Source organism: Oncorhynchus kisutch, linkage group LG15 (assembly GCF_002021735.2).
Source record: "Oncorhynchus kisutch isolate 150728-3 linkage group LG15, Okis_V2, whole genome shotgun sequence".
Taxonomy (NCBI): domain Eukaryota; kingdom Metazoa; phylum Chordata; class Actinopteri; order Salmoniformes; family Salmonidae; genus Oncorhynchus; species Oncorhynchus kisutch.
In genome coordinates this window covers 85,712,041-85,726,531 of record NC_034188.2, presented here as the reverse complement: position 1 = coordinate 85,726,531, position 14,491 = coordinate 85,712,041, and the positions used below count along the sequence as shown (strand labels likewise).

At 45.1% G+C, this 14,491-nt stretch overlaps 1 protein-coding gene across 1 annotated transcript; it reads left to right on the top strand.

Moving 5' to 3' along the window:
- The first annotated feature begins 5,566 nt into the window (after positions 1 to 5,566).
- On the top strand, positions 5,567 to 10,296 carry LOC109887238 (extracellular calcium-sensing receptor-like). Its single transcript, XM_031791229.1, has 11 exons — positions 5,567 to 5,821; positions 5,931 to 6,222; positions 6,448 to 6,690; positions 6,854 to 6,952; positions 7,121 to 7,436; positions 7,519 to 7,691; positions 7,847 to 8,077; positions 8,567 to 8,690; positions 8,785 to 8,978; positions 9,088 to 9,366; positions 9,480 to 10,296. Exons 1-11 carry the CDS (start codon positions 5,592 to 5,594, stop codon positions 9,906 to 9,908), a joined length of 2,610 nt encoding a protein of 869 aa, XP_031647089.1. The 5' UTR covers positions 5,567 to 5,591; the 3' UTR covers positions 9,909 to 10,296.
- Positions 10,297 to 14,491: the final 4,195 nt, after the last annotated feature.

Below are 14,491 nucleotides of genomic sequence, written 5' to 3'. Positions count from 1 at the left end.
AAACATGGTCAGGTTAATTAAGAGAATATTTAAATAATGATGATGATCATGCTTCATAGGGTGTCTTTTTTCTCTTTGGTTTCTCTGTGGTTTCTTCTGCTTTCTTTTCTCTTTTCTATATGGAGGTACTAAGGGTAGGTTCTCTCAGTATTAATGGGGGAGGGACAGGAATAAGAGGGCTTGGGTATTAGAAGTAATAAAACAGAAAAGGCTTAATGTAGTTTTCCTATAGGAGACACATAGTGATGAGGAAAATGAGGTTGACTGGGGTATGTGGTGGGAGGGGCAGCATGTACTCAGTCATGGTACTAATTTCAGTGCTGGGGTGGCAATCTTGTTTTCCTCAGGTTTAGGGGTGACTGTGGTATCTACAACAGAGATTGTCAAGGGTCAGGTTTTTATTGGTCAAGGTGGATGTTATGTTTTAATATTTTTTATTTTTTTTATGTTTATGCTCCTAATGAGGGTACAGAGCGTATTGCTATATTTGATCAAGTAAAGGAAACCTTAAGACAGTGTGATCAAGAGGGGTGTATGATTTTAGGGGGGGACTGGAACTGTACAGTGGATTTTACTGTTTATCGCACCGCTGAAGAACCTCACCTGTGATCAGCCACTTGCCTGTCTGGCCTATTAACTGAGTTTGAGCTTTCTGATGTGTGGAGAGTAAGGAATGCAAAAGTTAGGCAGTACACATGGCTAAAAATGAATGAAGGTCGTGTCAGTGCAGTAAGGTTAGACAGGTTGTATGTATCTGAGCAATACTGTAGTAGAGTTGGAAAGTGTGCCATTACTCCTGTGGGTTTCTCTGATCATCATATTGTACCTGTTTATATTCACTTGTCCTGTCCACGAAGGTCATCACCTTACTGGTATTTTAATGTTAAATTGTTACATGATGTCATGTTTTGTGGCAGGTTTTTGTTGTTTTGGGAAAAATGAAGGGTTATAAAAGGGAATTTTGAGTCCTTGAGACATTGGTGGGAGGTTGGGAAGGCCCACATACAAGTGTTTTGTCAACAGTATACTGCTCTGTCTCAAATTGAAGTTAACCTCTAGCGACGAGCAATCCCGTATCCGGGAGCGTAATCATAGCCTCAAGCTCATTACTATAACGCAACGTTTCCTATTCATGAAAATCGCAAATGAAATGAAATAAATATATTGAAACACAAGCTTAGCCTTTTGTTAACAACACTGTCCTCTCAGATTTTCAAAATATGCTTCTCAACCAAAGCTACACAAGCATTTGTGTAAGAGTATTGATAGCCTAGCATAGCATTAAGCCTATCATTCAGCAGGCAACATTTTCACAAAAACAAGAAAAGCATTCAAATAAAATCATTTACCTTTGAAGAACATCGGATGTGTTAAATGACGAGACTCTTAGTTAGATAGCAAATGTTCATTTTTTCCAAAAAGATTATTTGTGCAGACGAAATAGCTCTGTTTTGTTCATCACGTTTGGCTAAGAAAAATACCGGAAAATGCAGTCACTTACAACGGCAAACTTTTTTCCAAATTAGCTCCATAATATTGACAGAAACATGGCAAACTTTGTTTAGAATCAATCCTCAAGGTGTTTTTCACATATCTATTCGATAATCTATCAGTGGTGGCAGTTGGCTTCTCATCAGAAGCAAACGGAAAAATACTGCAGCTGAGATTACGCAATAATTGCAACGGAGGACACCAAGCGACCACCTGGTAGATGTAGTCTCTTATGGTCAATCTTCCAATGATATACCTACAAATACGTCACAATGCTGTAGACACCTTCGGGAATACGTGGAAAACGTAAGCTGACTCCTAGCTCCTTCACAGCCATATAAGGAGTCATTGGAATGAGGCGGTTTCAAAAAATGCGGCACTTCCTGATTGGATTTTTATCTGGGTTTCGCCTGTAACATCAGTTCTGTGGCACTCACAGACAATTTCTTTGCAGTTTTGGAAACGTCAGAGTGTTTTCTTTCCACAGCTGTCAATTATATGCATAGTCGAGCATCTTTTCGTGACAAAATATCTTGTTTAAAACGGGAACGTTTTTCATCCAAAAATTAAAAGAGCGCCCCCTATATCGAATAAGTTAAAGAGACTATCAAGGCCCTTGAACAGGACATCAAATCTATTGAATTGAAGCTGCTCACTCAGAACGACCCTGGACTAGTCATGAACTTACAGGACAAGAGACATGAACTGAGGTCGTTTCTGCATGAAAGAGTGAAGGGTGCCTTGATTAGGTCTCGTTTCACTTCCCTCAAGGATATGGATGCTCCTAGCACTTATAGGACAGTCGACATTGCAACGTAAAAAGGTCTGCCTTCGTCTCCCTGATGGGAATGTGACCACGGATGACATTGAAATGCATCAACATGCCGTGGATCTATTGGGGGTCTATTGGAGAAGATTTTTATGAAGTGGTGTTGTGAATCTTTTCATGAGGGTTCTCTTCCTGTATCCTGTCAACATGCTGTGCTTTCACTGTTGGCCAAAAGAATTGGAAACCTTTTGCTTTGCGGTGCGCGGAATACAAAATTGTTTCTAAATGTCTCTCAAGCAGGTTGAAAGAGTATCTGGGATTGTTGATCCACAAGGACCAGTCCTACTATGTACCTGATCGCTCTATTGTTGACAACTTGTTTCTGATAAGAGATGTTTTAGACATTTGTAAACTGTCTGATGTAAATGTGGGTTTACTTTCTTTGGATCAGGAGAAGGCTTTTGATCATGTGGACCACCAGTACTTGTTTAAAACAATGACATTCTTTGGGTTTGGGGATATTTTTTTGTCTTGGATGAATTTACTGTATGCTGGGGCCTCGTGTATGGTGAAGGTGGGTGGTGGTTTGAGTTGCCCTATCCCTGTCCAAAGGGGCATCAGGCATGGATGCCCAATTTCAGGGCAGTTATATAGTCTGGCGATTGAACCAATGCTTTTTTTTTGAAGAGCGAAGCTTAATGGTTTCTCTGTGCCAGGTGTAATGAAGGGTCCCACAATAGCACTGTCTGCGTATGCAGATGATTTGGCAGTTTTTATTACAGGGGGTGAAGATGTTAAGGTTCTCTCAAATGCTTTGAAGGTGTATGAGGGGACCTCCTCAGCTAGAGTCAATTGGGGAAAGAGTGAAGCGCTGTGGGCAGGTCAGCTTCAAACGGGGTCCGCTCCACGGTTACCAGGGGGGCTTCAGTTGGGCAGAGATGGGATGAAGACTTTTTATTTATTTTCTAGGCTCCGATGCCTTTCAGAAAAATAACTGGGAGGGTTTATTGGAGAAAGTGTGTGCCAGACTGTTAAGATGGAAATGGGTGCTGCCTCAGCTGTCTTATAGGGGAAGGGTCCTGGTAGCTAATAATCTTGCTGCCTCTACCCTGTGGCACAGACTAATGATTTTGCAGCCACCAAAAGGTCTGATACAAGAGCTTCAGAGGACCCTTGTCAAATTCTTCTGGTCTGGACAACACTGGATTAAAGCTGCAGCCATGTACCTTCCACTGCACGAGGGTGGGCAAGGCCTGGTGGACATTCCCTCTAGAATCATGGCTTTCCGGCTCCAAGCAGCCCAGAGATTGTTGTACAGAGACGGTTCTAGCTGGGTCGAAACAGCCTACATATTGATGAAAAGAGCGGGCTGTTTGGGCTTAGACAAGCACCTTTTCCTCTTTTTTTGATTTGCCTGGCCTGACTCCATTTTATGAGTCTGTTATACAGGCTTGGAGGGTTCTTGTCAAGTCCCGTAAGGCCTGCACGCCACCAGGGATGTGGCTTTTTGAAGAGCCTCTTTTCCACAACACTGCCATCCAGTCCTGTGTTCTGGGTTCAGCCAGCCTACGTTCATGCCTGTTAGGCGTGGGGTGTACCAAGCTGGGTCATCTGATGCGGAGGAGGAGCAGATCGTTGGAGGAGCTGGGAGAAAGAGCGGGGATCCGATCATCTCGCCTACTGAGGAAGGTCGTCGCTGAGGTCTGCGACTCCTTGCCAGTGCTTCATCTGCAGTATATGACTGACACTTCCAATTCTGATCGGTGGAAGGAGGGTCTGGATTATGTGTTCCCTGCACTGATTGTTAGTGCTGCGATGGAGGCATTCGAGGAGGATGTGGGGATGCTGCTTTCCTTCGATACCCCGGAGGTCCAGGTGCCTCTCCAAAAGGCTGTTGGCGATCATTATACAAACTGCCTATTGATAAGAGGACAGCTGACCTCCAATGGAGTATAATACATGGAGCTATAGCCACCAACATGCATCTGGTACACCTGGACCCTACTGTTGGGGAGGGGTGTCCATTCTGTGCTGAGTCTGAATCTCTGGCACATCTTTTTTTACTGTGTCCCAGGTTGGTCGGGATGATTGAACTGATCACTGATTGGTTCTCAACGTTGGGAGAGGTTTTCTCTTCCCAACTGTATATATTTGGGCCAAAGTACAGGTTCAGTCAAAAGGATGTAGTTGTGTTGTTTATTTTGTGTTAAGGGCAGCAAAATTAGCGATATGGAAGACCTGAAAGAACAGTATTCGGGGACAGGGGTCTGTGGATGTGGTGGGAATGCTGGAGGGAATGTTGGCAGCGAGACTAAGGGTTTAGTTTTCCTATTATAAACTTGTCAACAATATTGATCTGTTTCTGAGTATATGGGGTATTCCGAGGCTGTTGTGTTTAGTTACTGTGGAGGAGGAATTAGAATTGTGTTTTTAATTGATGTTTAACTGTGGTTTTGTATGAGTATTTATTGTGTGGTGGGCCCCCAGACCCAATTTTTATTTATTTATTTTACCTTTATTTAACCAGGTAGGCAAGTTGAGAACAAGTTCTCATTTACAATTGCGACCTGGCGAATAAAGATGATTTAAAACTCAAACTCTCTCTCTCTCTCTCTCTCTCTCTCTCTCTCTCTGTCTCTCATGCTCTCTCTATCTCTATCTCGCTCTCTCTGTCTCTCTCTCACTGTCTCTCACTCTCTAATCCATTTAACCACAATCAATAAAATAATTTATAGTACAGTATAATGTAACATCTGTCTGAATGGGTACATCAGATGTTGTTGAAGAACAGATACTATATCTCTTGTGCTACACATTACCTTTAATAACATCACCCTGACAGGCTTTCTCCAATTACCCTCAATTACCTGCTCCCCAAGTTATCCTCCAATAACAAGTCCCCAATTAACCCCCTCCTGCCCCGTCCTCCCTACAAGCACCCCCTGGTGGCCGTGTGCTTGTTTTTTAGCCGGGGGCTCATTTCTCCCTATATCAGCAGCTCCCCTTCTCTCCTCTTCCTCTCCCTCTTTCACTCTCACACTCTGCAGGAGATGCGAGACTGACAGAAACTCATCCTCCCTCTCTCTCTGTCGGTCTCACCAGGATAAGGCTTGCTGTTGCCAAGTAGGGCAGAGGTAGAACAAGGTGTTGTGTGTCAATCGCTGTTTTTTCACATCTGGTTACAGGTGTCTATGGTGTATATCTTCACTGATGGCACTTTTTGTTAATATCATTCTGTCTACAGAGTGTTCTGTCTGCAAGTTCTTGGTTTGGTCTCTCTCCAACAGGTGACGGAACTCTCCCAGTCTTCGGCCTTGTCTCTCTCCAGGTGATGAGCCTGTGTGGTTGGCTGTGGCTGCTCTACTGTCTCCATGTCCCTGATTCTGTCTGGGGTCTGGATGGCGGTGGAGAGGGGGCTTGTAGGCTGATAGCTAAGCCCGTCTCGGGCAGTGTTTATCGGGCAGGAGATGTGGTCATTGGGGGCCTGTTCCCCATCCATGTGGAAGCCCCTCTACCAGAGCAGGAGTTCAGGAGCATTAAGGGAAATTCTACCTGTACAATGTATGCAGCTTGTGTGATAACAGCTTTTTGTCATTGTGTTTTCTCCTGAAGGTAATGTGTATTCAGGTACCTCATATATCTCCGTTTCTTCCTTTCTTCTGTCTGTCAGTTTTAAACAGCGTGCTTACCGCTGGCTCCAGACTATGATCTTTGCTGTGGAGGAGATTAACCGTGACCCAGCCCTCCTGCCTAACCTCACCCTGGGGTTCCTGGCTGCTGACACATGCCGGTCAGATGGCACCACCCTGGGGGCAGCCCTAGCCATGGTGAGCGGCAAGGAGGCCTCCGTGGTGGGCACAGAGTGTGGCACTACCCCTGAGGTTCCCGTCATCATCGGGGATGCCCACTCCTCAGCTTCCATGGTCGTGGCACAGACCCTCGGGCCGTTTGATTTACCCATGGTGAGGCAGGGGTTGGATTACAGGTTGGGATGAGATGAGGACTCTTCTCACATTACATTTCCATCTCTATCTAGATTTCTCTGTGAGCAACTTTTACTTTCCTTCTCCCTCTGCTCTCCTTCTCTTACAAATTATAATTATCCTTGACTCTCGCTCTCTCTCTCTCTCTGTCTCTCACTGTCGAACTTACTCTCTGTCTCTCCCTCTCACTTTGTTCTCTCCCAGGTGAGTTACTTTGCCACCTGTGCGTGTTTGAGTGACACCTGGAGGTACCCCTCATTCTTCCGTACGGTACCCAGCGATGCCTTCCAGGCTCGGGGCATGGCCAAGCTGCTGCGTCAGATGGGCTGGGTGTGGGTGGGACTGGTGTCAGAGGATGATGACTATGGCAAGTTTGGGGTTCAGCTGCTTCTCCAAGAGCTCCAGGGATCTGGGGTGTGTGTCGCCTACTCTGAGGTCCTCCCCAAGGTACGACCTCACTCTGATGATCTGACAATGAACACTCTCTCTTTTGCTCTATCTTTCTCTCTCTCTTTCACTCTGACTCCCCCTCTCTTCTAATCTAACATATACGCTCTCTCTGATATTCTCTGACTCTCTTCCCTTTCTCTCACTGATGGTCATCCCCAAGTTACCGTCTAAGAGAAAGATCAGGCACATTGCGGACACCATCAGAGGATCTACTGCCAGAGTGGTGGTGGCGTTTGTAGGATTCACGGGTCATGCAGAGGTGAGCAGTTACCAATCAGAGTATTGTTAATGATTTGTAACACAGCTGTAGCAGTGTCCTTGTGTCTTACCGTGTCTTGATGCCCTTTACAGACACAATCATTTCCTAATTGATAATCTTGCATTTCATCTTGACTATCTTGATCTTTTTAACGATTTCATTCTCCAGGGCCTGATGGAAGAGGTTGTCCGTCAGAACATTACAGATAAGCAGTGGATTGCCTCAGAGGCCTGGGTCACCTACTCTACTATCGCCGCCCCGACAAACCTGCCCTCTTTTGCCGGGACAATCGGTTTTGCCCTGAAGAAAGCTGACATTCCCGGCCTGGGGCCTTTCCTAACACGCCTCCATCCAGACGGGGACTACCAAAAGTCTGACCCATTCCTGAGAGATTTGTGGGAGGAGATGTTTGTGTGTTCTCTGGGGGTAGACCTCAGCGTGACGCTGTCGTCCAGGCGACTGTGTACTGGGTCAGAGGTCATACGTGAGGGAGACTTTACACCTAAATCTCTGTTTTTTGTCCTGATTCCCAATGTTATCTCAGTAAAATAAAGTGTCAATCCTAGGTGAGGGGGAGAGCCAGTATGCTGATGTGTCTCAACTGAGAGGCAGCTATAATGTGTACAAGGCTGTGTACGCCATCGCCTACGCCATACAGGATATGATGGCCTGTCGACCAGGGGATGGAGTCTTTAATGGTGGACAGTGCCCTGATATCAGGAAGCTTCAGCCCAGCCAGGTGAGAATAACATGTGGATCTGTTTTCAAGTAAAGAACACTAATGTTTCCAGTCAGGATACAGTGAAAACACTTTGTAAGGTTTAAGTACTGAAGAACAAAAGCCACAACTGGTTCTAACTCTTAATCCTGTTCAAATGCCCTTTTCTATTTGAGATTGTTCATTATCTGAGGGGAGTGAACTTCAGTACTCCTGTGGGGGAATCTTTCCACTTCGACATGAATGGTGATCCGCCTGCCTCTTATGACATCATCAACTGGCATGTGACCCCCGAGGGGACGGCAGAGTTTGTCCAGGTCGGACATTTTCTGTCCTCTGAGGGATCAGACGACCAGTTTCACATCGACATGGATAAAGTGGTGTGGGGTGGGGGCAGCGGAGATGAGGTGAGAACTGTTCAGTTTAGTTTCATTGTGTGTGTGTGCGTGTGCGTGTGTGTGTGCTTGAGTGATAGAGAGAGATTTATTGAGTTTTTCACCCTGAAGCAGACATTCAGAAAAAAGAAAGACATTAAGAAGACCAAATAAATAACAGGGGAATGGTATCTCAGCCAGAAAGTCAACATGACACTGAACATATTCTCATATAAAATGACAGCCTACCCCATCCAAACCCTGAAGACGCTCTGAATCATGGCCAAATGTGAACTTGTTTGGATTTGAACCAGGGACTGTAGTGGTGCCTCTTGCACTGATATGCAGTGCCTTAGAATGCTGAGCCACTCAGGGGGAACATGATACTGAACTTGAGATGTTTGTATGGTCATATTCCTGACATAGTCTCCTGAGGGGCCCAGCAAGCCTGCCTGTCTGTGTAATAATAATGACAATAGCGCAGATGATGATAATAACTTCATCCTCTCCCCCCTCTAATAGGTCCCTGTGTCTGTATGCAGTGCTGACTGTCCCCCTGGTACCAGGCATGCGGTACAGAAGGGGAGGCCTGTGTGCTGCTTTGACTGTCTGTCCTGTGCTGAGGGAGAGATCAGCAACACAACAGGTAGTCTATCAACGGTTCTGATTCCAATTCATATTTTTCCTCAAGCCTGGTTGGTCCTTATTTGGACTCCTCATTCTTCTTCCTTCTCTATCAGGGTCAGTTGAGTGTATTCGGTGTCCAGAGCGGTTCTGGTCCAACCCTGATCGTACGGCCTGCATCCCACAGCTGGTGGACTTCCTCTCCTACAGCGACACCATGGGCGTCATCCTGTCTGTCATCTCAGTTTCCGGGGCAACACTCACAGCCGGTGCCCTGGCCACCTTCCTTTACCACCGTCACACGGCCCTGGTGAGTTGAATCATATGATCATTTATAGAGGTACTGGACAGAGATGAGATTGTGTCATTTGATTTCTGACATCACTCAGTCTAATTTATCTTTCTCTGTCTCGTTCCAGGTGAAAGCCAACAACTCTGAGGTCAGCTTCCTGCTCCTTCTGTCGCTCAAGCTCTGCTTCCTGTGTGCTCTCGTTTTCATTGGCCAGCCGAACCCGTGGACGTGCATGCTGAGACACACCCTGTTTGGTATAAGTTTTGTGTTCTGCATCTCCTGTCTGCTCAGCAGGACTGTGGTGGTGCTGGTGGCCTTCAGGGCCACTCTGCCTGGAGAGAACCTGATGAGATACTTCAGCCCCACCCAGCAGAGGATGGGTATCTCACTCTGCACACTCATCCAGGTGCACATCTAGTTTTTACTGTATTCTATGGGAATGTAGTTGTTTCCTTCATTGACCATATTATTTGTTTACTAGATACCTAGTTTTCCATCCACCTCCATTCCCTTACACAGGTGCTGATCTGTGTGCTGTGGCTGGCCTTAGCTCCACCCCGACCTGCTGAGAGGAGGGGCAGAGAGGGTCGGGGCCCGAGGGTCGTCCTGGAGTGTGAAGTGGGCTCTGTGGTCGGCTTCTCTCTGGTGCTGGGCTACATCGGCCTTCTGGCCTCCCTCTGTCTCCTTTTAGCCTTCCTGGCCAGGAAACTCCCAGACAACTTCAACGAGGCCAAGTTCATCACCTTCAGCATGCTGATCTTCTGTGCCGTGTGGATCTCCTTCATCCCTGCCTACGTCAGCTCTCCTGGGAAGTACACAGTAGCTGTAGAGATCTTTGCCATCCTGGCCTCCAGCTTTGGGCTGCTGTTCTGTCTGTTTGCTCCAAAGTGTTACATCATCCTTCTGAGACCAGAGAGAAACACCAAGAAATATATGATGTCCAAATAGAAACCACCAAGAAACACATGATGTCCAATTAGAAACCACCAAGAAACACATGATGTCCAATTAGAAACACCAAGAAACACATGATGTCCAATTAGAAACCATTAAGAAACACATGATGTCCAATTAGAAACACCAAGAAACACATTATGTCCAATTAGAAACACCAAGAAACACACGATGGACAAATATTAACTTACACTTACTCAAATCGTGATTTAGGGCTTGTTGACATTCATTTCAACAGGGATGTCCATTCTATTTTGAAACATTAATTTCCTGCTATACCTTCACTATATTACTTTGTTAATAAGTATGTGCTCCTATAATGTGTCAGAATGAAATACGTCTATATGAACAATACCAATAAAGATGACGTAGTGTCTACTCATGCTGGAAGAGTTAGTATTGAGTTTGTCACAAAGAACCTACAGACCCCCTACACATGATTCCTTCATCACCCAGTCAGTGTGTGAGTGTGTGTGTGCATATGAGTGTGTCTGTCCCTCATCGTATAACAAAATGAAAACAGGCAAATTCCACTGTCTGCTTACCCACTGTGGCAACCTCTCCACTCACTCTTTATACCCAAGAAGACTCAAGGCTGTAATCACTGCCAAAAGTGCTTCAACAAAGTACTGAGTTAAGGGTCTGAAAATGATGTATATGTGAGAGTTCAGTTTTTTTTAATATAAATTTGCATTCATTTCTAACAACCTCTTTTTGCTTTGTCATTGTGGGGTTTTGTGTGTAGATTTACGACGTGAAAATAACTATTTAGTCATTTTTAGAATAAAGCTGGAAAGGAACAAAATGTTGAAAAAGTCAAGGGGCCTGAATACTTTCCGAATGCACTGTATGTTCTCATATTTCCAGAGTTGCTGGAGGGCTTTGGAAACCCATGTATGTATTTGTGACACCACATATTCTACATTTTGTGGAGGAACATGAACTGCTTTGGAGGCACATAGTTGCAGTGAATGACAAACACATTTAATGTAGACCTTATTCGGATTGTGTTCTTGAAGTTTTGTCAGGACGGAGCTGTTTTTGCTGCACATTGTGTTGCAGCCATCTGTGGCCAGACCGATGCAGTTTATTGTCATCAAGAAACCTGAACAAGGCATTGGCAAAGGTCAGTGAATCAGCAGCTGGAATGATTATTACATCCCAAGTTATCTACAGTTGCAATGCTGGATTGGCATTTGGATGCGTGTCCATCACATCTGCCAGTGTCACACTTCCGCATCTGCGGTGAAAGGTGGCAGAGCTAGAGTGGTGTTTGTCAGAACATGAGACCATGAGACATTCCAAAAATCTTTATTAGTCCAGTCAGGCTAGTTGAGAACAAGTTCTCTATGAGGTGAAAGGTGGCAGAGCTAGAGTGGTGTGTGCCAGGCTTGAGACATCCCAAATATCTGTCTTCTCAGGTAAACATCTGTAGCATCCGATTGGTTTGACCTACAAACTATAACTTCTTGGAAAGAGGAGACTCTCACGAACACGTTGGTGTTCTCCGTGTTGCTCCACGACCCCCACAAGTATCAGGAGACTCTCACGAACACGTTGGTGTTCTCCGTGTTGCTCCACGACACCCACAAGTATCAGGAGACTCTCACGAACACGTTTGTGTTCTCCGTGTTGCTCCACGACCCCGACAAGTATCAGGAGACTCTCACGAACACGTTGGTGTTCTCCGTTTTGCTCTACGACCCCCACAAGTATCAGGAGACTCATCTGAAGCCGATACCATCGACGTGCCAACTTCTGCTTCTTATGATACATTTTTTTGACTGTCCCTTTTGTTATTTATGAATGTGTTATTCAATGTGTTTCTATGGGCTATAGTAGTAAAGGCCAAAATCAATATTTTATTAAATACATTTGTTATATATTTGTTTTATAAATAAAGGGGTCCTACATTTTTTTTTATCAAATAGGTAAATGACCAATAGTATGATTATCTTTTAAAAAATGTATGTCAGTTTAGAAGCGAGAATTAACGGAGTTATTCCCATATGTAGTTCCTGTGTCAAACGATGTCCTGGCATTAGAAAACAAAGCAGCATTTCTCTTGTGTTTCTCCATTTGTGAATGAGAAATAAGATCTAGTGGTGGTGGACTTGGATTTCTGATTTGCCTACAGGAAGCTTTTCTGTCAGCTCCTGGGATGCTCTGAATTAATTCCATTATACCGTGTTCTCTTTCCCAGTCTTTGCTCTTTTTTCAGCCATATTTTTCCCATTTACCTGGCATTCTGATGGTAGAACTGTGTCTAGCATTTACCTGGCATTCTGACGGTAGAACTGTGTCTAGCCAGTAAGCGAGCGTATCCAATCGGTTCCTCTGGCCTCAACTCTGGCACCACTGCTCATAGCTCTCTCTCTCTCTCTCTCCTTTGACTTCAACTTTCTGGCAAATGTTAGCTAGCTGGCTACATAACCAGAGAGTATCTCTGAAACTGTTGGATTATAATTTCTCAGTTTCTCTCCCTTGCTGTGTTGGCTGTAGTGATTGGTAGGACTGGGGGCATTGAGGAAACAGAGAAAAGAGGCAACAAACATTTTTGAGGGAGGAGTATGTAGCTAGCTAGTGTCGTTGGTTGAATCTCATGTCACTTGTCACGAAGTGCTGGCCTCCTCACACTGACGTGACTCATCTGCCTGCATCAGCTGCAGCTCTCTCTGTCTCAGCAATACACACACACGTCGCTCTGTACCATCCCAATGACTGTATATGAAACTCCCCTCGCACCACTCAACATGGAAGTTGCCCACAAACCCACAAGCCGTGACCAATACATTGTCAACCGTGATATACATGCGTAATTTTCAAAAGTAGCACAATTTAACGGTAAAACCGAGAACATCGCAACCCTGGCATTTAACCCTGGAGTGCAACCCTGGCATGTTGTATTAAAAAATATATATTTCACCTTTATTTAACCAGGTAGGCTAGTTGAGAACAAGTTCTCATTTACAACTGCGACCTGGTCAAGATAAAGCAAACAGTGCGACAGAAAAAACAACACAGAGTTACACACAGAATACACAAACATACAGACAATAATACAATAGAAAAAGTCTAACAATGTGTTCAAATGAGGTAGGATAAGGGAGGTAAGGCAATAAATAGGTAGTAGTGGCAAAAAAAATTACAATATGGCAATTAAACATTGGGGTGATAGATGTGCAGAAAAGAAAAAATAACAGTATGGGGATAAGGTAGTTGGATGGGCTGTTTACAGATGAGCTATGTACAGGTGCAGTGATCTGTCAGCTGTTCTGACAGCTGGTGCTTATAGCTAGTGAGGGAGATGTGAGTCTCCAGCTTCAGTGACTTTTGCAGTTCGTTCTAGTCATTGGCAGCAAAGAACTGGAAGGAAAGGTGGCCGAAGGAGGAATTGGCTTTGGGGGTGACCAGTGAAATATACCTGCTGGAGCGCGTGCTACGAGTGGGTGCTGCTATGGTGACCAGTAAGCTGAGATAAAGCGGGGCTTTACCTAGCAGAGACTTGTAGATAACCTGTAGCCAGTGGGTTTGGCGACGAGTATGAAGCGATGGCCAACCAACAAGAGCGTACAGGTCGCAATGGTGGGTAGTGTATGGGGCTTTCGTGACAAAACGGATGGCACTGTGATAGACTACATCCAGTTTTTTGAGTAGAGTGTTGGAGGATGACATCACCGAAGTCGAGGATCGGTAGGATGGTCAGTTTTACGAGGGTATGTTTGGCAGCATGAGTGAAGGATGCTTTGTTGCGATATAGGAAGCCGATTCTAGATTTAATTTTGGATTGGAGATGCTTAATGTGAGTCTGGAAGGAGAGTTTACAGTCTAACCAGACACCCAGGTATTTGTAGTTGTCCACGTATTCTAAGTCAGAGCCGTCCAGAGTAGTGATGCTGGACAGGCGAGCAGGTGCGGGCAGTGATCGATTGAATAGCATGCATTTTGTTTTAATTTGACACACTGAACTCTGTCTAAGAAGTAGTTGGTGAACCAGGTGAGGCAGACATTTGAGAAACCAAGGCTGTTGAGTCTGCCGATAAGAATGTGGTGATTGACAGAGTCGAAAGCCTTGGCCAGGTCGATGAATACAGCTGCACAGTATGGTCTCATATCGATGGCGGTTATGATATCATTTAGGATATTGAGCGTGGCTCAGGTGCACCCATGACCAGCTCTGAAACCAGATTGCATAGCGGAGAAGGTACAGTTGGATTCGAAATGGTCAGTGATCTGTTTGTTAACATGGCTTCGAAGACGTTAGAAAGGCAGGGTAGGAGAGATATAGGTCTGAGCAGTTTGGGTCTAGATTGTCTCCCCCATTGAAGAGGGGGATGACCTCGGCAGCTTTCCAATCATTGGGGATCTCAGACGATACGAAAGAGAGGTTGAACAAGCTAGTAATAGGGGTTGCAACAATTTCGGCGGATAATATTAGAAAGAGAGGGTCCAGATTGTCTAGCCCGGCTGATTTGTGCTGGGTCCAGATTTTGCAGTTCTTTCAGAACATCAGCTATCTGCATTTGGGTGAAGGAGAAATGGGGAGACTTGGGCAAGTTGCTGTGGAGTTTGTGCTA